The sequence below is a fragment of the Panthera tigris genome, chromosome X (genome assembly GCF_018350195.1).
Source record: "Panthera tigris isolate Pti1 chromosome X, P.tigris_Pti1_mat1.1, whole genome shotgun sequence".
In the NCBI taxonomy this organism is placed as follows: domain Eukaryota; kingdom Metazoa; phylum Chordata; class Mammalia; order Carnivora; family Felidae; genus Panthera; species Panthera tigris.
The window spans coordinates 69890845-69917516 of NC_056677.1; the positions used below are offsets into that span (position 1 = coordinate 69890845).

General features: G+C 34.3%; 1 protein-coding gene across 5 annotated transcripts in view; it reads left to right on the forward strand.

Annotated features, from left to right (window-relative positions):
* LOC102968110 overlaps window positions 1-26672 on the forward strand; it is a 449421-nt gene that overhangs the window by 272292 nt on the left and 150457 nt on the right. For all 5 annotated transcript variants that reach the window (XM_042974931.1, XM_042974932.1, XM_042974933.1 and 2 more), the window contains one exon: window positions 24575-24694. In XM_042974931.1, coding sequence (XP_042830865.1) covers window positions 24575-24694 — 120 coding nt within the window. The remainder of the gene's footprint in view (window positions 1-24574; window positions 24695-26672) is intronic.

Sequence of the window (26672 nt, forward strand, 5' to 3'; positions counted from 1 at the left end):
TGTTTTTCTTGTTTAAGTTATACATTCTATTTTTTTCTTATAATAGTTGCCCTTAACATCATTATCACATACATGTATTACTATTATTTTCTTAAACTTATCAATATCTTTGTCTTCCTCATAACAAGTATTTTATTATAGCCTTCTTTACATCCTCATGATATTGTCTGGAATTTCAAGTTGTTCTGAATTTTATATATACTTTTTATTTCACGAGTTCAGCTTTATTTTCTCTTCCATATTGGCAAGAAACAGAACTCTTCCCCCCAAATAGATATTTTAACAATTTAGAGAAACAATAAATTGTGCTTTTGTCTAGTTATGAGAATATAAAATTGCTTAACAAATAAAATTTTCTGACAGTGTATCAATGAAATGAGATATTAGAGGTACCTGGGGACCTAACTCTGTATTTTCCACTATAAGCAGAATTTAGTTTGAAAATATATAACTTTACCTTCTCAAAATAGTTTAAATGTGGACATAAAGGACTTTATTATAAAGCCAACTCATCATTATAAATATAATTTTTCCATTATAATTGTTGCCAATATATTCTTTTTTCTAACTTCAAATCATAGAAATATGAGTTGATTTATACATGATTACACATCTAATCAGCAGATGGCATAGTATTCATATAGGTATCCAGAAGTTTGTTTTATTTTTTACAATAGCATGCATCTAAAAAGATTTAAAAGAGATGTCTCGGGGCACCTGATTGTCTCAGTTAATTTAGCATCAGATTCTTGATTTCAGCTCAGGTCATGAATCACAGTCATGAGATGGAGCCTTGCATCAGACTCTGCACTGAGCATGCAGCCTGCTTGTGATCCTCTCTCCTCCTCTCTTTGCCCCTTCCCTGCTCATGCTCTCTCTCTCTCAAAATAATAAATATACAATTTTAAAAAATAGATTCCTCAAAACTGACTTTGCAAAAGCATCCTGGATATTCATAAAATATTATTCCAGTAAAACAAAACTCCAGGATTCCAGTGAAATATGGTGAGAGAGGAAGACCCTGAACCAACTTCTTCCATGAAACACACAAAATTGCACCTGTTTATAGAACAATGCTTCCTGAAAAAGAACTGAGGACTAACTGAACAGCTTCTTCACAGCCAAAGATAGAATAGCCAAAGACAACAGCAAGAAAGACTGAGACACAGTAACAAAGTGTTTTCCCACCTCCCCTCCAAAAGCTGTAAATTGCAGCAGAAGGGGATAGTACTGAAGGAGCAATACTGGATTTCTCTGTCCTTGGGCACAGAAAAAAAAGCTGCAGTTTAAAAGAGAAACTAGCATGTAAAAGATACAATATTAGAATTTCACCGAAAGCTGAGAAGCTGTGGGAACACTCTCCAGGTAAGAACTAGAGAATGACAGGGTTTACATTCCCGATCCACCTTAAAAGCCCAGACCAGAATAGTATTCAGATGCTATCATAATACCATAAAATAAACTCAAAATAGGTTAAAGATCTAAATGTAAGATCATAAACCATAAAATCCTACAAAAGAGCAAAGGCAATAATTGCTCTATCAGGCAGAGCAACATTTTTCCAGATATGTCTCCTAAGTCAAGGGAAACAAAAACAAAAATAAGCTATTTCTACTACATCAAAATGAAAAAGTTTTTCACGCAAAGGAAACCATCAAGAAAACAAAAATGGGAAAGTATTGAATGAGAGATGTTTGCAAATGATATGTCTGATAAGGAGTTAATATCTAAAATATATAAAAACATATACAACTCCAGGCCAAAAAACAAACACAAATAATCAGATTAAAAGCATGAGCAGGGGACCCGAATAGATATTTTTTTTTCCAAAGAAGACATGCAGATGCCCAACAGACACATGAAAAGATGCTCAACATCGCTAATGATCAGGGGAATGGAAATCATAACCACAATGACATATATTACCTTATACCTGTTAGCATGGCTAAAATAAAAAAGACAAGGAGTAACAAGTGTTGTTAAAGATGTGGGGAAAAATCAAGGTAATGCTGGCCTCAGAATGAATTTGGAAGCTTTCCTTCCATTTCTATATTTTTGAAATAGGTTTTTTTTATTTTTAATATTTGTTTATTTTTGAGAAACAGAGAGAGACAGAGCACGAGTGGGAAAGGAGCAGAGACAGGGAGACACAGAATCCGAAGCAGGCTCCAGGCTTTGAGCTGTCAGCACAGAGCCTGATGCAGGGCTTGAACTCATGAGCCACAAGATCATGACCTGAGCCGAAGTCAGTGCTTAACTGACTGAGCCACCGAGCCACCCCTAGTTTTTGGGGAATAGTTTAAAAAGAATAGGTATTAACTCTTCTTTAAATATTTGATAGAATTGCCCTGTGGAATCATCTGGCACTGGATTTTTGTTTGTTGAGAGATTTTTGATTAGTGATTCAATTTTTTTTCTGATTTTCCATCTGTTCAACTTTTCTATTTCTTCTTGTCTCAGTGTTGGTAGTGGATATTTTTGTAGGAATTTATTCATTTCTTCCAGACTGTCCAATTTCTTGGCATATAGTTTATCATAATATTCTATGATAATCGTTTGTTTTTCTGTGATACTGGTTCTTATATCTCTTCTCTCATTTGTGATTTTATTTATTTGGGCCTTTTCTCTTTTTGATAAGTCTGGCTAGGGGGTTATCAATTTCATTAATGTTTTCAAAGAACTGTCTCTTCTTTTCATTGATCTGTTCTACTGGGTATTTATTTTTGGTTCTATATCATTTTATTTCTGCCATAATTTGTTTTAAGTAAACATGGGGCTTGAAATCAAGACCTGAGCTGAGATCAACAGTCAGATGTTTAACTAACTGAGCCAACAAGGCTCCCCTCTGCTATAATTTATATTATTTATCTTCTTCTGTTGGCTTTTGGCTTCATTTATTGCTGTTTTACTAACTCCTTTAGGTGTAAGTTTAGGGTACTTATTTGAGATTTTTCCTGATTGTTAATGTAGGACTACATTGCTATATACTTCCCACTTGCTATCACTTTTGTTGCATCCCAAAGGTTTTGGACCATAATGTTTTCAGTTTTATTTGTTTCCATGTATTTTTTTAAAATTTTCTTCATTAATTTCCTTGTTGACCCATTCATTCTTTATTAGAATGTGATTTAACCTCCACATATTTGTGGTTTTTTCAATTTTTTTTCTCATGGCTGACTTCAAGATGGATTTGTGTTGCTTCTTCTTGAAATGATTGTAGAATTCTCCTGTGGAGGGTTTTCTTATGGACTTCTGTATTGAGAGAGGTTTTTGATTATGGATTCAATCTCCTTACTACCAATGGGTCTATTCAGATTTTCTATTTATTTTTTTCCAAACTTTCTATTTCTTAATGTTTTTAATATTGATTTATTTTTGAGAGAAAGAGCATGAGTTGGGGTGCCATCAACTTTGAGTCTGGAGTTCTCTTTTGTCCAGCAAGAGAGGGGACACAGAATTGAATATGAGAGAGGCTAATGTCCAGGAGGAGACAAGAGCTCTGAGTAAGGGTCCTTCCTCCATATTTATTAAGATCAGAAGGCTTACATACATTATGGATGTGCAGAAAGAAATGATAAAACAGTAACCATTAACTCGTGTGTGGAAAAAAGGGGTTTCAAAGATATGCAGTGTTAGGGGTTAGATCAAGACAAATCAAAATCTTGGCGCCAAGCAGATGACCATTTACTGCAGGCACCAGTCACCGTATCTGTTTATCTTAACTTTTCTAGGAGCTAAGACAGATAGAGCATGCTACCTCAGGGTTAACAAGGCATTTTTCTTGCTAATTAGCCATGTGCACTTTAGCCCTGCAGAGGTGGCTTTCCACCTCTACCTGTTCTCGGATGGATGCTTTCGTCCTGTGGAAGCACCTTTCTGCTGTATGCTTTGTTCTACTCTGGGCACTTTTGCCCTATGGCATCTTTCCACCCTAGGCCTTGTTAACCCATTGGTGCAAGCTCAGAGAATCCTTAAACTTATTCCCCACATTGGGGAGGGGCAAGAGAGAGAGGGAGACACAGAATTCAAAGCAGGCTCCAGGGTCTGAGCTGTCAGCACAGTGCCCCACGCAGAACTCAAACTCACGAACTGTGAGATCATGACCTGAGCCGAAGTGAGAGGCTTTCCCGACTGAGCTACCCGGGTTCCCCTCAAGCTATTTCTTAATAATTCAGTCTTAAAACTTGTATGTTTATTCAAATTTATTCACTAATATGTTGTACAAGTTGTTGGCATATCATTGTTTATAGTAGTTTCATATGATTCATTGTATTTATTTTATTTTGATATTTTCTTTTTTTATTGTAGTATAGTTGACATTATTTTGAGATGTACAATATAATTGTTTGACAATTCTACATGTTAGGCTATGCTCATCTTTAGTGTAGCTCCAGTCTGTCACCACACAATACTACTGCAATCCATTAACTATATTCCCTGTACTGTACTTATTATCCCTGTGACTTATTCATTCCATAACTAGACTTTGGTATTTCCCACCCCTTTACCCATTTTGCCAATCTTGTCACCTCATTTCCCTCTGGCAACCATACGTTTCTTCTCTGTATTTATAGATATGTTTCTGATTTTTATTTGTTCGTTTTGTTTATTAGATTCTACATGTAAGTGAAATGATGATATTTGTATTTCTCTTTCTGACTTATTTCACTGAGCATTATACCCTCTGGGCACATCCATGTTGTCTGTCACAAGTGGCAAGATTTCATCCTTTATATGGCTAAGTAATATTAAATATTACTGTTATTATATAATAATTTATATATATACCATATCTTTTTTATCTAATCCTTTATAAATGGACACTTAAGTTCCTTCTATATTGTGGCTATTATAAATAATATTGCAATAAAAGAAAGAATAAAGAGAGAGAGTGGCAAACCAAGAAACAGATTCTTAACTATAAAGAACAAATTGATGGTTACCAGAAAGTAGGTGGGTGGCAGAATTGATTAAATAGGTGGTGGGGATTAAGGAGTGCACTTGTTACGATGAACACTAGGTATTTTATTGAAGTGTTGAATCACTATATTGTAAACCTGAAACTAATATTACCCATATGTTAACTAGCTAGAATTTAAATAAAAACTTAAAAAATAAAAGATACCTATAATGTAAATAAATAAATAAATAAATAAATAAAGCTACAATAAACAGGGATGCACATATCTTTTCAAATTAATGTTTCTGTTTTCTTTGTGTAATACACAGTTGTGGAATTACTAAATTTTATGGTATTTCTATTTTTAATTTTTAAGGAACCTCCATAATGTGTTCCAAGGTGGGTGCACCCATTTTCATTCCCACCAATACTGCATGAGGGTTCCTCTTTCTCCACATCCAACCCAACACTAGTTATATTCTCTCTTTTTTTTTTTTAATATTTATTTATTTTTGAGACAGAGAGAGACAGAGCATGAACAGGGGAGGGGCAGAGAGAGAGGGAGACACAGAATCTGAAACGGGCTCCGGTCTCTGAGCTGTCAGCACAGAGCCCGACGCGGGGCTCGAACTCGTGGACCGTGAGATCATGACCTGAGCCGAAGTCGGCCGCTTAACCGACTGAGCCACCCGGGCGCCCCTATATTCTCTTTTTGACACTAGCCTTTCTCTTAGGTGTAAAGTGATATCTCATTGTGGTTCTGATTTGCATTTCCCTCAAGATTAGTAACGTTGAGCATATTTTCATGTGTCTGTTGGCTCTATGTCTTCTTCAGTTTGTCAACCCATTTGTAATTTATTTTATTTTTTAATTTAAATTTTAGTTAACATACAGTGCATTATTTGTGTCAGTAGAATTCAGTGATTCATCACTTACATTCAACATCCATTGCTCATCAAAACAAGTGCACCCCTTAATTCCCATCACCCATCTAACCCATCTCCCACTTACCTCCCTCCAGCAACTCTCCATGTGTTCTCTATTGTTAAGAGTCTCTTGTGGTTTGTTTCCCTCTTTCTTATCCACGATTTCCCATATGTTCATCTGTTTTGTTTCTTAAATTCCACATTTGAATGAAATCACATGGTATTTGCCTTTCTCTGATTGACTCATTTTGTTTAGCATAAGTCTCTAGCTCCATCCAGATAGTTGCAAATGTCAAGATTTCATTCCTTTTGATGGCTGAGTCATATTCCATTAGATAGGTAGATAGATAGATAGATAGATAATCACCCTGTTATTTATCCACTCATCAGTCAATAAACATTTGGTCTCCCTCCATAGTTTGGCTGTGGTTTATAATGCTGATATAAAAATTTGGGTTCATGTCTCCCTTCAAATCTCTATTTTTGTATTTTTGGGTAAATATCTAATAGTGAAATTGGTGGATTGCAGGGTGTTTCTATTTTTAGTTTTTTTAAGGGACCTCCATACTATTCTCTAGAGTGAGTGGCTGCACCAGTTTTCATTCCCTTCAACAGTTCAAGCTTGTTCCTATTTCTCTTCATCCTCACAAGCACCTGTTGTTTCTTGTGTTGTATCTCATTGTGGTTTTGATTTACCTTTCCTTGATGATGAGTGATATTGAACATTTTTATTTTCTTTAATTTTTTTAATGTTCATTTATTTTTGAGAGAAAGAGAGAGACATAGCGTGAGTGGAGGAAGGCAGAGAGAGAGGGAGACACAGAATCTGAAGCAGACTCCAGGCTCTGAGCTGTCACCTCGAGCCAGACATGGAGCTTGAGCTCACAAACCATGAGATCATGACCTGAGCCACCGTTGGACACTTAACCGACTGAGCCACCTAGGTGCCCCAAGCATCTTTTCATGTGACTGTTAGCCATCTGGATATCTTTTTTGGAAAAATGTCTCTTTATGTATTCTGCCCATTCATTAACTGGATGATTTGGATTTTTTTGACTGTTGAGTTTTAGAAGTTCTTTATAGATTTTGAATACTAACCCTTTATCAGATATGTCATTTGCAAATACCTTTTCCCATTCTATAGATTGCCTTTTAGGTTTGTTGATTGTTTCCTTTGCCTTGCAGAATATTTTTATCTTCATGAAGTCCCAACAGTTCTTGTTTGCTTTTGTTTCCCTTGCCTTCAATGTCATGTCTAGTAAGAAGTTGCTCTGGCCGAGGTGAAAGAGATTGCTGTCTGTGTTCTCCTCTATGATTTTGATGGTCTCCCATGTCACATTTAGGTCTTTCATCTATTTTGAATTTATTTTTCTGTATGGTATAAGAAAGTGGTCCAGTTTCATTCTTCCACATGTTGCTGTCCAGTTTTTCCAACACCATTTATTGAGCAGAGTGTATTTTTTTCTACTGGATATTCTTTCCTGCTTTGTCAAAGATGAGTTGACCATATAGTTATGGGTCCATTTCTAGGTTTTCTATTCTGTTCCATTGATCTAAGTGTCCATTTTTGTTCCAGTACCATACTGTCTTGATGACTACAGCTTTGTAATATAGCCTGAAATCCAGAATTGTTGCATTTCTATACACCAATAACAAAGCAGCAGAAAAATAAATCAAGGAATCAAGCCCATTTGCAGTTGCACCAAATAAAATGAGATACCTAGGAATAAACCTAACTAAAGAGGTAAAAGATCTTTCCTCTGAAACCTATGTAATACTTATGAAAGAAATTGAAGAGGACACAAAGATATGGAAAAGCATTCCATACTCATGGATTGTAAGAGCAAACATTGTTAAAATATCTATACTACCAAGAGGAATATTCACATTTAATGCTATCCCTGTCAAAATACAACCAGAATTTTTCACAGAGCTAGAAGAAACAATCCTAACATTTGTATGGAACCACAAATAACCTGAATAGCCAAAGCAATACTGAAAAAGAAAATTCTGATTATCTGCTTTTTTTTTTGGTGTTGAGGAGTATAATTTCTTTATATAGTTTGCATATTAATGCCTCATTGGATCTATCACTTACAAATAGTGTATTTTTGCTTTTGTGACATATCTAGAAAAATATTACTATAGCTGTTGTCAGATAAATTACTGCCTATCTTGTATTTTAGTAGCTCATATTTAGGTCTCATATTTAAGTCTTTAGCCCGTTTTGAGTTTGTTTTTTGTGTAACTTGTAAGAAAGGAGTCCAGTTTCATTCCTTTCCATGTAAGTGTTGTTTTTACAGCTCCAATTATTGAACATACTGTCTTTTCTTTGTTGTATATTCTTGTTTTTTTTTCTTTTTTGTCATGGATTAATTTATCATATAGGCATTGTATATTCTTGCTTTTTTTGTCATGTATTAATTTACCATATAAGCAATGGTTTATTTATAAGCTTTCTCTTCATTTATGTGTCTTTTTTTGTGCCAGTACCATACTGTTTGGTTTACTGCAACATTGTAGTATGTCTTGAAACCTTGGATTGTAATACCTGCAGCTTTGTTCTTCTCTCTAGAGATTTCTTTTGCTATTTGGGGTCTTTATGATTCCATAAAATTTTAGTATTATTTCTTGTTATTCTTTCAATTTTTTTATTAATTTGAAAGGGATTTCAATGAATCTACAGAATGCTTTGAGTAGTATGGGCATTTTCATAACGTAAATTCTTTCAATTCAAGAGCATGGACTATTTTTCCATTTGTTTCTAGCATCTTGAATTTCTCTGAATGTTTTATACTTTTCAGAATAGAGGTCTTTTACTTCCTTGCATAAGTTTATTCCTAGGTATCTTGTTTTGGTGCAAGAGTAAATGGATTTTTTTACCATATTTTCTGTTTCTGCTACTTCATTATTAGTGTAAAGAAACACGACCAAGATTTAGGTATTAATTTTCTGTACTGCAACTTTACTAAATTAATTTATTTCTACTAAGAGTTTTTTGGTGGAGTCTTCAGGGTTGTCTATGTATATAGTATTATGTCTTTTTTAAATAGTGACAATTTAACTTCTTCCTTACCAATTTGGATGCCTGTTAATTTTTCTCCTTTAATTTCTATAGTTAAGACTTTTAGTCCTATGTTAACTAAAAGTAATAAGGGTGGACGTCCTTGTAATTTTTCTGATCTTATAGGAAAAGCTTTCTCGTTTTCAACATTGAGTATGATGTTAGCTATGAGTTTTTCGTATATAATCCTCATTGTGTTGATATATGTTCTCTCTAAACCCACTTTTTTGAGTTATAGCATGAAAATCTCTCCATTTTTCTTAGAGGAAAATCTCTATTTTTCACCGTGAGTACAATGTTAGTTGTGGATTTTTCATATATCCTTATTATGTTGAGGTATGTTTCCTCTAAACCCACTTTATAGAGATTTTTTATCATGAATGAATGTTGAATTTCATCAAATACTTTCTCTGCACCTACTGAAATGATCATGTGATTTTTACTTTTCATTTTTTTGACATGGTGCATCACATTGATTGATTTGTGAATGTTGAAGTATCCTTGCATCCCTGGAATAAATCCTATTTGATTGTGGTAAATTATCCTTTCAACATATTGTTGAATATGCTTTACTAAAATTTTGTTAAGAATTTTTGCATCTGTGTTCATCAGAGATATTGGCCAGAATTGTTTGTGTGTGTGTGTGTTTGTGTATGTGTTGTCTTTGTCTGGTTTTGTTATCAGGGTGATACTGTCCTCATAGAATATGTTTGGAAATTTTAATTCCTATTCTATTTTTTGGGGGAATGGTTTGAGGAAAATAAGTATTAATTCTTTAAATGTTTTGTAGAATTCATCTGTGAATACATTTGGTCCTGAACTTTTATTTTATGGGAATGATCATCACCACCACCACCACCACCATCATCGTCATTATTATCATCATCAATTATTGGCAATTAGTTTCATTGATTTTTTAAATTTTCTTTTCAGTCGGTAATTTATTTCTTCCCTAATCTTTGTTATTTCCTTCCTTCTGCCAACTTTCGGTTTAGTATTTCCTTGTTTTTATAATTTCTTTGGATATAAAGGTACTATGTTTATTTAAGACCTGTCTGTTTTCTTAATGTAGGCATTTATTGATATAAACTTCCCTCTAGAACTTCTTTTACTGCATTCCATAAGTTTTGGTATGCTGTGTTTTCATCTTCATTTGCTCAATATACTTTATAATTTTCCTATGGATTTCTTCTTGACCCTGAATTGTTCAGGAGAGTGGTTAATGTATACATATTTGTGAGTTTTCCATTTTTCCTTTTGTTATTCACTTTTAATTTCCTACATTGTGATGAGAAATGACATTTTGGTTTTAGACTTCTTATATTTGTTTTACTCACTCTCTGGACTAACATATGACCTCTCCTGTGAAATATTCTGTTGGTGCAAGATGTATGTGTGTTCTGCTGCTGTTGGATGGAATGTTCTTCATATGTCTGTTAGGTCCATTTCATCTCAAGTATAGTTTATCCAAAGTTTCCCTACTTATTTTTCTATTTGGATGATCTATCCATTGTTTAAAGCAGATTATTGAAGTCCTCTTCTAGTACTGTCTTGCTACTTTTCCCTTCAGGTGTGTCATATTCCATTTAAATATTTATGTGTTGCATTGTTGGGGGCATATATTTTATGCTTGTTCTTTCTCGTGATGAAAGAATGCTTTCTCTTTATTACTATATAGCAACATTTTCTTTTTGTGACTGATTTTGACTGAAATTCTTTTATCTGATATAAGCATAGCCTCTCTTGCTTTGTTTTTTCCTTTGGTTAACATATGTATGATATGTGTATTTTCATCCCTTTACTTTTACTCTATGTGTATCCTAAAAGCTAAATTGTGCCTCTTATAGGCAGCATATTATTGGATCTTGTTTTTTTTCTTTTAACCCATTCAGCTGCTGTATGTACTTTGATTAGAGAATTAATATTTAAATTTATATTTAAAGTAATTACTGGTATATTAGGAGTTATGGCCATTTTGTAAATTGATTCCTGTTTTGTAGATCATTTGTTCCTTTCTTCCTCTCTTGCTGTCTTCCTCAGTGGTTTTTTTTTTTTTTGTATTGAATTTCTTTCTGTTTATATTTTGTATATTGATTTTAAGGTAATTATTGTAAAGTGATAACAACTTACCTTAAGTCATAAAATCTATACTTTCTTACTTTCCCTACCCCAACCTTTAATGCTATTGATGAAATATATTACATCTTTTTATATTGTGCATCTATTAATAAAAATTTAGCTATAGTTATTTCTAATTCTATTATCTATTTTTTTCTTCCAATAGTTTGTCTAACTTCAAGTTAGTTAACACATAGTGAAGTATTGGTATCAGGAGTAAAATTTACATCACTTACATATAACATCCTGTGCTCATCCCCAAAATTGCCCTCCTAATGCCCATTGCCCATTTAGCCCATTTCCCTGCCCACATCCACTTGAGAAACCCTCAGTTTGTTCTCTACCATTAAAAGTCTCTTATGGTTTGCCTCCCTCTGTTTTTATCTTATTTTTCTTTCCCTTTCCCTATGTTCATCTGTTGTATTTCTTAAATTCCACATATGAGTGAAATCATATGATGTTTGCCTTTCTCTGACTTATTTCTCTTAGCAAAATACACTCTAGTTAGATTTGTGTCATTGCAAATGGCAATATTTCATTCTTTTTCTTATTTTTGTTTAATGTTTATTCATTTTTGAGAGCCAGAGAGAGACAGAACATGAGTGGGGTAGGGGCAGAAAGAGAGGGAGACAGAATCAGAAGCAGGCTCCAGGCTCTGAGCTGTCAGCACAGAATCTGACGTGGGGTTCAAACTCACGACATGAGATCATGACCTGAGCTGAAGTTGGATGCTCAACCGACTGAGCCACCCAGGTGCCCTAAGCAATATTTCATTCTTTATGATAGCTGAGTAATATTTCATTGTATATATATTCCACATATTCTTTCAACGTTTTTTTTTTTTTTTTAATTTATTTTTGGGACAGAGAGAGACAGAGCATGAATGAGGGAGGGTCAGAGAGAGGGAGACACAGAATCGGAAACAGGCTCCAGGCTCCGAGCCATCAGCCCAGAGCCTGACGCGGGGCTCGAACTCACGGACCGCGAGATCGTGACCTGGCTGAAGTCGGACGCTTAACCGACTGCGCCACCCAGGCGCCCCTCCACATATTCTTTATCCATTCATCAGTCGATGCACATTTGGGTTCTTTCTATAATTTGGCTATTGTTGATAGTGGTTCTGTAAACATTGGGGTGTATGTGCCCTTTCAAATCAGTATTTTTGTGTCCTTTAGATAAATACCTAGTAGTGCAATTGCTGGGTGATAGGGCAGATCTATTTTTAAGTTTCTGAGGAAGCTCCATACTGTTTTCCAGAGTGGATGCACCAGTTTGCATTCCCACAGTGTAGGAGGATTCCTCTTTCTCCTCATCCTTGCCAACATTTGTTGTTTCCTGTGTTAATTTTAGCCATTCTGTGGTGTAAAGTGATATCTCATTGTGGTTTTGATTTGTATTTCCCTGATGATGAACGATGTTGAGCATCTTTTCTTGTGGCTATTATCTATCAGTACTTTTTCTTTGGAAAAATTTCTATTCATGTTACCACCCATTTCTTAACTGGATTAGTTGATTTTTGGGTGTTGAGTTTGGTAAGTTCTTTATATATTGGATACTAACCCTTTATCAAACATGTCATTTGCAAATGTATTCTCCCGTTCTGAAGATTTCCTTCTAGTTTTGTTGATTGTTTCCTTTGTATGCAGACGCTTTTTATCTTAATCAAGTCCCGATAGTTCATCTTTGCTTTTGTTTCCCTTCCCTCCAGAGATGTGTCTGTTAAGAAGTTGCTATGTTCCATGTCAAAGAGGATGCTGCTTCTGTTGTCTTCTGGGATTTTGATGGTTTCCTGTCTCACATTTAAGTCTTTTGTCCATTTTGAATTTATTTTTGTGTATGGTGTAAGAAAATGGTCCAGTTTCCTTGTTTTGCATGTTGCTGTCCAGTTTTCTCAATACCATTTGATGAATAGATTGTCTTTTTTCCACTGGATATTCTTTCCTGTTTTGTCAAGGATGAATTGACCATACCATGTGGGTCCATTTCTGAGTTTTTTTTTTTTCATGTTTATTTGTTTTGGAGAAATAGAGGGAGACAGACAGGGCATGAGCTGGGAAGGGGTAGAGAGGGAAACACAGAATCTGAAGCAGACTCCAGGCTCTGAGTTGTCAGCACAGAGCCTGACATGGCTCAAACTCACAAACCATGTGACACTGTGACCTGAGCCAAAGTCAGACGCTTAATGGACTGAGCCACCCAGACTCCCCTTGAGTTTTCTATTCTGTTCTATTGATGTATGTGTCTATTTTTGTGCCAGTACCATCGTGTCCTGATCACTAAGGCTTTGCAATGTACCTTGAAGTCCAGAATTGTGATGCCTCCAGCTTTGCTTTTCTTTTTCAGGATTGTTTTGTCTAATCAGGGTCTTTTGTGGTTCCATATAAATTTTACTGTTGTTTGTAATAGATCTGTGAAACATGCTAATGTTATTTTTATAGGGATTGCATTAAATGTGTATCTTGCTTTGGGTTGTATAGATATATTAACAATATTTGTCCTTCTTATCTATGAGCATGGGATGTTTTTCAGCTTCTTTGTGTCATTAACAATTTCTTTCATAAATGTTCTATAGTTTTCAGAGTATAGAACTTTTACCTCTTTAGCTAGATTTATTCCTATGTATCTTATGGGTTTCAGTGCAATTATAAATGGGATTTATTTGTTGATTTCTTTTTATGGTGCTTCATTGTTGGTGTATAGAAATGCAACAGGTTTTTGTACATTTATTTTGTATCCTGTGACTTTACTGAACTCATGCATCAGTCCTAGCAATTTTTTGTTGGAGTCTTTTGTGTTTTTCCATAGAGTATCATGTCTTCTGTAAGTAGTGAAAATTTGAATTTTTCCTTGCTGATTTTGATGCCTTTTATTTCTTTTTGTCATCTAATTGCTGAGAGTTGGACTTCCTGTGTTATATTAAATCATGGTGGTGAGAGTGGACATACTTGTCTGTTCCTAATCATAAAGAAAAAACTCTGTTTTTCCCCATTGAAGATGATATTTGCTGTGGGTCTTTCATATATGGGCTTTATGATGTTGAGGTATGTTCCCTCTATCCCCTACTTTGTTGAATGTTTTTGTCAAAAATGGATCCTGAACTTTGTCAAATGCTTTTTCTGGATCTGTTGAGAGGATCATGTGGTCCTTATCTTTTCTTTTATTAATGTGGTATATCACAGTGATTGATTTGTGGATATTGAACCAACCCTGCAGCCCAGGAATAAATCCTTCTTGATAGTAATTCTTTTAATGTATTGTTGGATTCTAATTTGCTATTATCTTTTTGAGAATTTTTGCCTCCATTTTCATCAGGAAAATTGGACTGTATTTTTTCTTTATATTGTGTGTTTGATTTGGGAATTAAGGTAGTGCTGGCCTCAGAGAATGAGTTAGGTAGTCTTCTTTCCATTTCTATTTTTTGGAACAGTTTCAGAAAAATAGGTATTAATTGGTCTTTAAATGTTTGGTAGAATTTCCCTTGGAAGTCGTCTGATCCTGGACTCTTGCATGTTGGGAGATTTTTGATTATTGATTCAGTTTCTTTACTGGTTATGCATCTGTTCAAATTTTCTATGCCATTCTGTTTCAGTTTTGGTGGTTTATATGTTTCTAGGAATTTATCCATTACTCCCAGATTGTGTAAAATTTTTTTGTATATAATTACTCATAATATTCTATTATAATTGTGTTTCTGTGGTGTTGGTTGTTATCTCTCCCCTTTCATTCTTGATTTTATTCATTTGGGTCCTTTTCTTTTTCTTTTGGATAAGTCTGACTAGGGGTCTATTGATTTTGTTAATTATTTCAAAGAACCAGCTCCTAATTGCATTGATCTCTTCTACTGCCTTTTTTTTTATTTCAATATCATTCATTTCTGCTCTAATCTTTTTTTATTTGCCTTCTTCTGCTGGTTTGGTACTTATTTGCTATTCTTTTTCCAGCTCCTTTAGGTGTAAGGTTAGGTTGTGTATATTAGGCATTTCTTCCTTAGGAAAGCCTGGATTGCTTTATAGTTCCCTCTTATGACTAACCTTGCTGCATCCCAAATATTTTGGACTGTCATGTTTTCATTTTCATTGCCTCCATGTGCTTTTTTATTTCTTCTTTTTTTAATTAAAATTTTTTATTCTAGTGAGAAAGTGCATGGGTAGGGAGAGGGGCAGAGGGAGAGAGAATCTTGATTCTTGCGTAGCCTGGAACAGGTTTCAATTCCATGACCCTGGGATCTTGACCTGAGTCGAAATCAAGAGATGGACACTCAACTGATTGAGCCATGCAGGCACCCCTTTTTCCTCCTTAATTTCTTGGCTAACCCATTCATTCTTTAGTAGGATGTTCCTTAATCTCCAAGTATTTGTGAACTTTCCAAAACGTTGCTTGAGATTGATTTCAATTTTTACAATATTTGTGGTCTAAAAATATGCATGGTACAGTCTTGAACTATTTGTACTTGTCGAGGGCTAATTTGTGACCCAGTATGTGATCTATTCTGGAGAATGTTTCATGTGCATTCAAGAAGAATGTATATTCTGCTGCTTTTGGATGAAATATTCTGAATATATCTGTTAAATCCTTCTAATCCAGTGTGTCATTCAAAGCCATTTTAGGCTTAGATGATCTGTCATTGTTGTAAGTGGGGTGTTAAAGTCCCGTACTATTATTGTATTATTATCAATATGTGTCTTTATGTTTATTATTAATTGATTTATATACCTGAGTGTTTCAAATTTGGGGCATAAATATTTACAATTGTTAAATCTTGGTGGCTAGACCCCTTAATTATGCTATAATGCCCTTCTCCATCTCTTCTTAGAGTCTTTGTTTTAAATTCTAGTTTGTCTGATATAAGTATGGCTACTTTGGCTTTCTTTTGATGTCTATTAGTATGATAAATGGTTCTCCATCCCCTCATTTTCACTCTTCAGGTGTCTTTAGGTCTAAACTGAGTCTCTTGTAAGCAGCATATGGATGGATCTCTTTTTTTATGTCTTCTGATATGCTATATCTTTTTATTAGAGCGTGTAGCCCATTTACATTCTGGGATTATTGTAAGATATGAATTTAGTGCCATTGTGTTGCCTGTAGAGTTTGTGTTTCTGGTGATGTTCTCTGGTCCTTTCTAGTCTTTGTTGCTTTGGGTCTTTTGTTTTGTCTTTTCTCCACTCAAAGAGTCCCCCTTAAAATTTCTTGCAGGGCTGAATTATTTGTCACAAATTCCTTTAGTTTTTGTTTGTCTGAGAGACTCTTTATCTATTCTTCTATTCTTTATTTTTTTAATTTTTTTATGTTTATTTATTTCTGAGACAGAGAGAGACAGAGTGTTAGTGGGGGAGGGAGCAGAGAGGGAGACACAGAATCCGAAGCAGTCTCCAGGCTCTGAGCTGTCAGAACAGAGCCTAATGCAGGGCTTGAACTCACGGACTGTGAGATCATGAACTGAACTGAAGTCAGAAGCTTACCCTACTGAGCCGCCCAGGTGCCTCATCTCTTCTTCTATTCTTAATGACAGCCTTGCTGGATAAAGAATTTTTGGCTGCATATTTTTCCCAATCAGCACATTGAATATACCCTGCCACTCTTTTTGGGCCTGCCAAGTTTCTGTAGACAGATCTGTTGTGAACCTGATATATCTTATCTTGTAGGTTAGGTACTTTTTTTTCCTTTTACTGCTTTCACTATTCTTTCATTGTCTGTGTATTTTGTGAATGATATGCCTCAGTGATAGTCAGCTTTTATAAATTTAATGGGAGCTGTCTGTGCTCTTTGGAGTTTTATGTCTAAATACTTCCCCAGATTAGTTAAGTTTTCAGCTCAAATTTCTTCACATAAAACTTCTGCCCCTTTTCTCTCTCTTCATCTTCTGGTACTCCTAGGATAAGAATGCTATTCCTCTTTAATAAGTCACTGAATTCTCTGAGTCTTTTATCACAATCTTTTGCCTTTGTTTCCCTCTACTTTTCAGCTTAATTATTTTCCATATTTTTTTCTTCTATATCACTGATTCATGGCTCTGCTTCGTCCATCCTTGCTGTCATAACATCCATTCAAGTTTTCATCTCAGTTACACCATTTTTAATTTTGGTGTGACTATATTTTAGCTCTTTTATCTCTGCAGAAAGGGATTCTCTGGTGTCTTCTATGCTTTTTCAACCCCAGTTACTATTCTTATAATCATGGTTTCAAAATCTAGTTCAGACATCTTGCTTATATCTGTGTTGATTAAATCCCTGGCTGTCATTTCTTCCTATTCTTTCTTTTGGGGTGAATTCTTCTGTGTTGTCATTTTGGAGGAAGAAGAAAATTAATAAAATAAAATAAAAATTAAAGGTAAAATACTAAAAACCAAAAAAATTAAATAAAGGAAGGTAAATCCTAAGTGTGTTTTGGTCTGCTTGTTGAGAGAAGCTTGATAGAAAAGAAAAAGAAAAAAGAGGGAGAAAAGAAAGAAAATATATTTTTAAATAATAATAAATTAAAATAAATGTAAAAATTTTCTCCTTCCATAGCCAAGAAAGAAAAATAAAATAAAGGAAAAAAACATAAAGGAAATACAGAAGCAAAGAAAATGAACAAATGAACAAAAAGAAGCCCAATTAAGCTAGATTGAGTTTACCCTAGAAATGAAGCATTACAGCTCACTATGATCCCTAGACTAAGTGGGTCAAAGGGATTTTTGATGGTCTTCTGGTGGAGGAGTCTGCTATGCTGATTCTCAGGGTACTTGTTTCAGGTAAATGCCCATCCTGAGTGAGGTGGGTGGGGCTTGGTTAAGTGACTGACTATGGCCTCACCTAGGTGGTGCTGTGTTTCTCTCTGAAGTCTTACCATGCTGGTGGTTGGAGTGGGGCTGGGGAATGGGTAGATGATGGTGTCACCCTGCCTTTTCCTCCCCTCGCAGGGGAACTGGTGACCACCTCTGTTCAAGAGATTCTCACAGAAAAGCGTCCCAGTCTTTTATCAGATTCCTATCATTAACCTGTCTGTGCCCAGCAATTGGCATACCCAGAGCCACAGTTCTCCATAATTTTATCTCTGGTTAGAGGCTGGGATTCAAAACTCCAAATTTTAAAGGGCCCAGTAGATCCTGCTCCCCTTCTTAGGAGGAGAGACTCATGGTGCATCCTTCACCATTCTGTCCCAGAAAAGTAGTCACACAGCACACGCCCAGTGGCTGGAGTCTATTGTGGCATACGGCAAAATGCTGCAATTGGTTATCTGTAATCTGTATACACCTCTTTCCCCTGTGCCATTTTGTCCCAGAAAAGCAGTAACACAAGGCACACATAGTGGCTCGAGTCTATTGTGGTGCACAATGAAAAGCTGCGAAAAGGATATCTACCATCTTTGGGCACCTCTGTTTCCTGCTGTTGAATGGCTGCTCAGTGGCTCCTGGAAGGCTTTCTGTCCTCAGAGAGGCAAAAACCCTCTTCCAAATGTATCCCTATAAGGGGAGCAATATCTCCCAGTGTGACCCAGGAGATTCCCCACACCATGGAGTCTTGCATGAATCCTACACGTTGCTCACTACCCACCACTCTCTCCCTCTCTTCCTGACCATTTCCTGCAAAAAAGGTTCCTTTCACTCTGAGGTTCCTTTCCTCTCTCCCAAGTCACAGCTCCAACTCTTGCATCTGCCACATTCTCTCCCTCCAATTGTGCAGATTGTTTTCTTAATCCTTAGATCAATATCCTGGTTGTTCAAAATGATTTGATGTTGATATACCTGTGTTCAAGGGATGAGGCAGACTCAAGGTCCTCCTACTAGTCTGCCATCCTAACCTCCCTCTCATCCCTCTGCTTCCTCTAAACTTCCTCCACCCTTATGATCATTACATCCAATCAGTTTTACATCTCAGTTATCACATTTTTTATTTTGGCCTGACTAGTTTTTAGGTCTTTTATCTGTGCAGTAAGGACTCTCTGGTGTCTTCTATGCTTTTCTCAAGCCCAGCTAGTATCTTTATGATTGTTGTTTTAAATACTGGTTCAGACATATTACATTTATTTGTTTCAATTAGATCCCTGGCTGTGACCTTATTTTGTTCTTTCTTTTGAGATGAATTCCTCTGTCTTGGCATTTTGTCCAGTTGGCATGCCCAACCAATGCACAGATGGGTTTGATTCCTCTTGAGTCCCTTAGTGTATGATATTGTTAGCACGACCAAAGCCAAACAAGCTGTAGCTGAGTTCACAGGGATGTGGAGCTTTTCTGGGTCTGTAGCTGGGACCATGGTCAGTAGGTTAGCCACCAGGATATGTGCAAGCATGCTTTCTCAAAATGTCTCTCCTCAGTCTTGTAATTTAGCGAGATTTTACAATCTCTTCCCTTGATCCCAAAGATTCCACAAAGACACTTTTGTCTGTAGAGGACTACCAAATTATTGTTGTAGAGTGGGGATACAGGTTAAGGATCTCCTATTCTGTCATTTGTCTAATGTCCCTTGAGTCCCCATTTTTATGGTGTTTATTGGCTATATATTTTCTCCTTTGTGAAATATCTGATCTATTGAATTGTTTGTCTTTTTTCTTATTGGTTTGTACTTTGCTATTTCTATATTAGAGATACTAGTCTTTAGAGGTTACTCATGTTTCAAATATCTTCTCCTAGTTTGTGGCTTGTCTTTCTACCTTCTTCATGATTGTCTTTATTTTGATATAGAATATATCAATCTTATCCTTTCTGGCTAGTTATTTTTCTGTATTATTTAAGAGAACCTTCATTACCTCAAGATCAGAAAGTTGTTCCCCATTATTTTCTTTTAAAAGCTTTAAAATTTTACATTTCACATTGGTTATTAATACATGGATAAAAATCCATGATTTTTTATAAGATAGGTCAGATATTTTACTCTTCTCCAAGTGGCTAACCAATTCTTTTAACACCATTTATTAAGTAGTTGCTGTTTCTATACCATTTTACAACACCACTTCTATTATATGCCAAGTTCTATATATACTTGTATCAGGTTTTAGATGCTCTTTTTTGTTATATTAATTTGTCTATCTTTGTGCCAATACCACTTTGTCTTATTTACTACAGCTTTTTAAGAAGTCTTTAAATCTTAGAGTACATCTCTACTTATGTGTTCAAATGTAGAGTTTCTCACACTCATAACTACCACTTGGGGCACTTGTTAAATATACATATTTTTTATGACCTACACTAGGCCTATGAATCATCATCATCATCTTGTGCCTTTTATATACAAAAGCTTTTTATATATATTACACATATGTAATTTATGCTTGCATTTGCATGTATATCAATTTGATATGTATATCAATAGGTATGCATATTTTCACATATAGGCTACCAGGCTCTGTTTTACATATATTAACTCTTTTAATCCACACAACCATCCTATGAGGTAGCATTTTATTTTTATCCCCATTTTATACATAAGGAAACTAAGGCATATAGAGGTTGTTTAATTTACCTGCAGTTACACAGCTACCAAGCAGTAGAGCTAAGTTGAGCCTAGGAAGTCTGGTTCTAAAATTGGTAACTTTGACCATAGTGCTATATTATCTATTCATAATCTTCAAGTAAAGTGGCCTGTGAACCTATATTTTTAACAAGGGCTGCTTATGATCATTATGGTCAAGAAAGTTGGAGAGACACTAGTAGGAAGAATATGTAAAATTTCTGGTACTGGTTTGTTTTATTAATATGATAGATTTTTCTAACCTCTCATTTTATTTTCTCCCCAAATTACCTTTCTTATTCAGTACCAAATTGAACTTTATGATTTATTATCAGTGACTTGAATACGGTTCCCAGACAGGATTTATTTCAAGAGTTAAGAAAATAGGTACTTTGAATTGCCTGAGCTTTATAGACTGTTTTAATAGTACTAAGAAATAAGATTACATTTTTTCAATATTGTTAAATGCAAATAACATCCTGCAGCATAGAAACTTGATTTCTGTCCTAAGTGCTACCACCTACTCCATACCTCTCATTAGTTATTCAGGTTCTGCAGGTAAGATATGTATTTCTTTGATGGCATTTCAGTTGCATTTAAAATTGCTTTCATTTAATGCTTGGAAAGGAGTCCCACTTAGGTAGTGGTGGTATGAAAAACAGGAATACCATTTGGGTAGTGGTGGTGTGAAAAAAATTAACTTATCAATATTGAGATTGTAATTTTTAGAAAACTCTGCAAAGTTGGGCTTGGTTGAAGTTTGGTAACTTGGCTTTTCTCTGTTAGGTAAATGGTAAGAGTGGCTCATTGTACCTATAGTATTTGTACAAACAATGTGATTTATGCTGAATACTTGATTTCCTTTTGGGAATCTGAAATTTTGATATGTACTAGGCAGAAATTGTATATGTGACCAATCCCCAGTAAAAAAAATCAAACTGGTATTGCTGCAATTTTTGTTCCTGGGAAAAGAATTTGCTTTCTGTGATCCCTTACAGGAGGGAGAAAGCATAAGGAAACTTACACATGGATTATTTCAGAATCTGCCTGTGTCATTTTATTTTATGAACCTGCTGTGTATTCTTACTACTCTACTCTTATAAATCTAAACCATGGGTACAACTATATGCTGAGCCCTATGAGTCCTAGTAAATCTACAAACAGAGAATTGGGGATCCCACTCTCTGACACAGGTGGTATTGCTTCTGCTGCTGCTTGAATCAAAACTACATTTTGTAGTTCTATAAAAATTCTAGGATTGTTTGTTCCAGCTCTGTGAAAAATTCTGGTGGTATTTTGATTGGCATTTCATTTAATGTGTAGATTGCTTTGGGTAGTGTAGGCATTTTAACTATATTTGCTCTTCCAATCCATAAGCATGGAACCTTTTTCCATTTCTTTGTGTAATCTTCAATTTCTTTCATAAGTGTTTTATAGTTCTCAGAGTAAAGATCTTTTACCTCTTTGGTTAGGTTTATTTCTAGCTATCTTATGGTTTTGGGTGCTATTGTAAATGGAATCCATTCCTTGATTTCTTTATTTTTTTAAATATTTTTTTAGTGTTTATTTTTGAGAGAGAGAGAAAGAGTGAGCATGAGCAGGGGAAGGGCAGAGAGAGGGAGACAGAATCTGAAGTGGGCTCTGCACTGCTGCTTCTTTATTGGTATATAGAAATGCAACAGATTTCTGTACATTGATATTGTATCCTATGACTTTACTGAACTTGTGTATCAGTTCTAGCAATTTTGGGGTGGAGTCTTTGGGTTTTCTACATAGAGTGTCATGTCATCTGTGAATAATGAAAGTTTTACTTCTTCTTTGCTGATTTGGATGCCTTTTATTTCTTTTTGTTACCTGATTGCTGAGGCTAGGACTTCCAGCACTATGTTAAATAACAATAGTGAGAATGAACATCCCTGTCTTGTTCCTAACTATAGAGGAAAACCTCTCAGTTTTTCCCAATTGAGGATGATATTAGCTGTGGATGTTTTGTAATGGCTTTTATGATGTTGAGGTATATTTTCTCTATCCCTACTTCGTTGAAGGTGTTTATCAAGAATGCATACTGTACTTTGTCAAATGATTTTTCTGCATAAAGAGCATCATATGGTTCTTATCCTTTCTTTTATTAATACTGAACCAGCCCTGCAGCTCAAGAATAAATCCTGGTTGATCATGGTGAATCATTTCTTAATGCTCTGTCGGATTTGATTTGCTAGTATCTTGAGAATTTTTGCAACCATGTTCATCAGGGATATTGGCCTGTAATTCTCTTTTTTTAGTGGGGCCTTTGCCTGGTTTTGGAATCAAGGTAATCCTGATCTTGTAGAATGAGTTTTTGAAGGTTTCCTTCCATTTCTATTTTTTGGAGCAGTTTGAGAAGACTAGGTATTAACTCTTCTTTAATCGTAAAATTCCCCTGGGAAGCCATCTGGCCCTGGGCTTTTGTTTGTTGGAAGATTTTTTATTACTGATTTAAGTTATTTCCTGATTATGGGTCTGTTCTAATTTTGTATTTCTTCCTTTTACCATTTTGGTAGTTTATATGTGTCTAAGAATTTGTCCATTTTTTCCAGATTGCCAATATGTTGGCACATAATTTTTCATAATATTCTCTTACAACTGTTTGCATGTCAGTGGTGTTGGTTGTGATCTCTCCTCTTTCATTAGTGATTTCATTTATTTGGGTAATTCCTCTTTCCTTTTGGATAAGTCTGTCTAGGGGCTTATCAATTTTATTAATTCTTTCAAAGAACCTGCTCTTAGTTTCATTGATCTGTTCTGGGATTTTTTTGTTTCTATATCATTTATTCCTGCTCTAATCTTTATTATTTCTTTTCTTCTGCTGGCTTTGGGCTTCATTTGTTGGCTCCTTTTGTAGCTCCTTTATGGGTAAGGTTAGGCTGTGTATTTGAGACTTTTCTGCCTTCTTGAAGTAGGTCTGTATTGTTATATACTCCTCTCTTAGGACCGCCTTTGCTGAATCCCAAATATTCTTTACTATCGTGTTTTCATTTTCATTTGATTCCATGTATTTTAAATTTTTTTCTTTAATTTCCTTGTTAACCTATTCGTTCTTTAGTATGATGTTCTTTAACCACCATGTATTTGTGGTCTTCCCCATTTTTTTCTTGTGGTTGATTTCAAGTTTTCGTAGCATTGTAGTCTGAAAATATGCATGGTATGATCTCAGTCTTTTTGTACTTGTTGAGACCTTCCTTTTTAAAATTCTTATTGATAGTTCAGAATAACATTCTATGTTATGTCAAAATATTAAAATTCACACAGTTCAAATTTCTTTCAGACAGTATGCCATATTTAAAAGAAATTACAATATGGCCCTTGAGAGCATATATACAGGCTATACAAAAATTTCTGTCAAAGTGCATTTTCATGTTTGGATCCAGATTCAAACAAAATAATTGAAAAAGAAAAAATTTAACATGGACTGAACATTAGATTATATTAAGAAGCTTTGTTAATTTTGCTGGTTGTGATATTATTATGGAAGTGTTTTTAAAAGTTTATAACTATTAGTTGTACATTTGAAAATATTTATAGTTGAAATTAATATATTTGGATTTTTATTTGTTTTATGGGGGAAGCAAAAATATAAAGTGAAATTTGGTAAAAATTGAAGAAAAAAAAGTGCATTTTAAAATAAATTCACAGTAAATAGTTATTTATGGAAGTCATGATAAGTAAATGTAATACTTACCTTGTTTCTCTGTGGGCAGGATTCTGGATAATAGATAATTTCTTAGTTTCTTCAACATTTTCTAAAATTTCCATGAATTTTTCTTCAAAAATAAATGAATATTTAATATCTATTTTTTTAAAATTTTTCTTATTCATTGGCATGTTGCCTACACCACAATTGAGAATCCCTAAAAATTAACCCAGTTTTATACTTGGATACTACACAGTTGACTGAAAACAGACAATATATTTTTCATCTTGTTGGTGTGTCATGTTGTATCTTCCACTGAACGTAAATAGAAACACACATGTGTTTGTATATTTATATATATGGTCATTTTTTGAATAATGAAAATTATGTCAATTACATTTTAGAATTGATCTAGAGACGTTGATTTTATGCATCTTCTTTCTTTTCTTTCTTTGTTTTCTTCTTTTGTAGTGCAAGAGTGTGAATAAAATCTGTCACTACATATTTGCTCTGCCACCTGATCTTACAAGAACGGAAACACAAATTCTAGCATTCCTTACCCCTGAAAATAAACTGTCTAGGATGCAAGTGGTAAGCAATTAAAAAAAAGATTTATCATTAATATTAAGCATTTTAAAAAGATTTCTAAATGTCTGTAAAATCGTCTCTAATTTAATACAGCAATTATTTATGAAGTTTTGGTTTCCTTCCAATGTTTCTCAATGAATACAGTATATGAAATGATGTAATCACATCTTTCTTTTCCGTTACATTAATTTTAAGTAAGTGCCTTTTTTACTCTTGAATTTATATACTGTAACTTATATGATCATTCAATTATTGTTGGATTATGTAGATTGCCGCCAACTTTCAGTTGTTAGAAGTAAAGCTTTTAGGGGCACCTGGGTGGTTTAGTCTGTGTCCAACTCTTGATTTCGGTTCATCATGTCAAGGTTCTTGAGTTTGAACACCACATTGGGCTCTGCACTGCCGGCTCAGAGCCTGCTTGGGTTTCTCTCTCTCCATCTCTCAGCCCCTCCCTCTCACTCTCTCTCAAAAATAAATAATTAAACATTTTTTAAAGTAAAGCTGATATAATTGTCTTTGTAAGTATAATGTATTTTAATTATTCAAATAATTTTCATGAATACCTTACTATGATTCTTTCAGATTTTTTTTTAAACAAAGTTCTTAAAAAATGGTACAGGGTTTTTTCATAGGTTACATTCTTATGATTTTGATTATGGTGACAGAATGTAATATTGTTTTAAGCTTATTTATATTATCAAATTATCGACCAGAAGAATTCTGCCAAATTAAAACCTATATTTTCACCAGTATTGGATTTTATCTGTCTTTGTTCCTACTAGAATTATAAAATCAAGCTTCATTTTTGTTTAAGTATGTGTTTGATTGCTTGGACATTTTCCTTATACACTAATATATGTCTCTCCTATTTTCTACATTTCTTTATCATTATTATTAAAATTAATTTTTTGAATTTGAAAGAAGTAACTGCTCATTATCTAAAATGTGGAAAATATAGAAAAGCATGAATTGCTTTAATCATTAACAATATTGATATATATATATATATATTCACATATATATGTGCATGTGTGTATATATATTATATATAACTTGATTATATAAACTTGATCATATAACTTGATCATATAATTAACTTGTTATTTTCTTCATTGTTGGTATTCAAATTATTTCAAGTTTTTGCTATTATAGATACTGCTTTGATGTGCATAATTATGAATTTCTACACATTAAGCCTTTTTTCAGTCTTAGTTGCTTAGGCATGAAATTACTGGTTGAAGCTTTAGGAATATTTTTAGTTTCTTAATATATATTGAAAAAAAATTTTTTCCTAAAGGGTTGTATTAATTTATACTTTTATCAGCAGCATGCATCCATAACTATTCCATTATGCTTTTACTATTCATATAAATAGAATTATGTGACAGTCATAGCCATAATCCTGGTCAAATTTGTTTATCTTACAATTTATGAGGTTAAATGTTTTTCATTATATTTACTAGCCATTTTTATTTCCTTTCAGCTGAATTGCCTGTTCGTAACTTTTGTTCATTTAACCACTGAGTCTAGTATTAACTTATCTGCATTTTTTATTACTTGTATGTATTATGTTACAAACTTTTTGTAAAGATTTTTATAATGCATTGAGTTAAGGAATTTTTAAGTTCAGAAATAATAAGCCTGAAGATTAGTTTCAGTGAAGTCAGGTAGCATATTTTATGTGCATCATTTTAGCCCAATTACAAATGATTACATCTGTCTTAGTATTTTATGTGAGTTTCCAGTACTTTTACAAAGTAATGTAGTTATGACTTATGTCTCCATTTTAAGGAAAGGGAAAAATAGCTTTTAGACTTGCTCCAACCGAAAAAGTAAATGACTTAACATGACATTTTTTAAAGCTATAATTTTAAATAACCTTTCAAATGTCATGCTTGTATTCCAAGGATCATTTTAATTTATTGCTAAGTCTTACTTTATTGTTATCTTTGTAAACATAACACAATTATTATTACAGTTT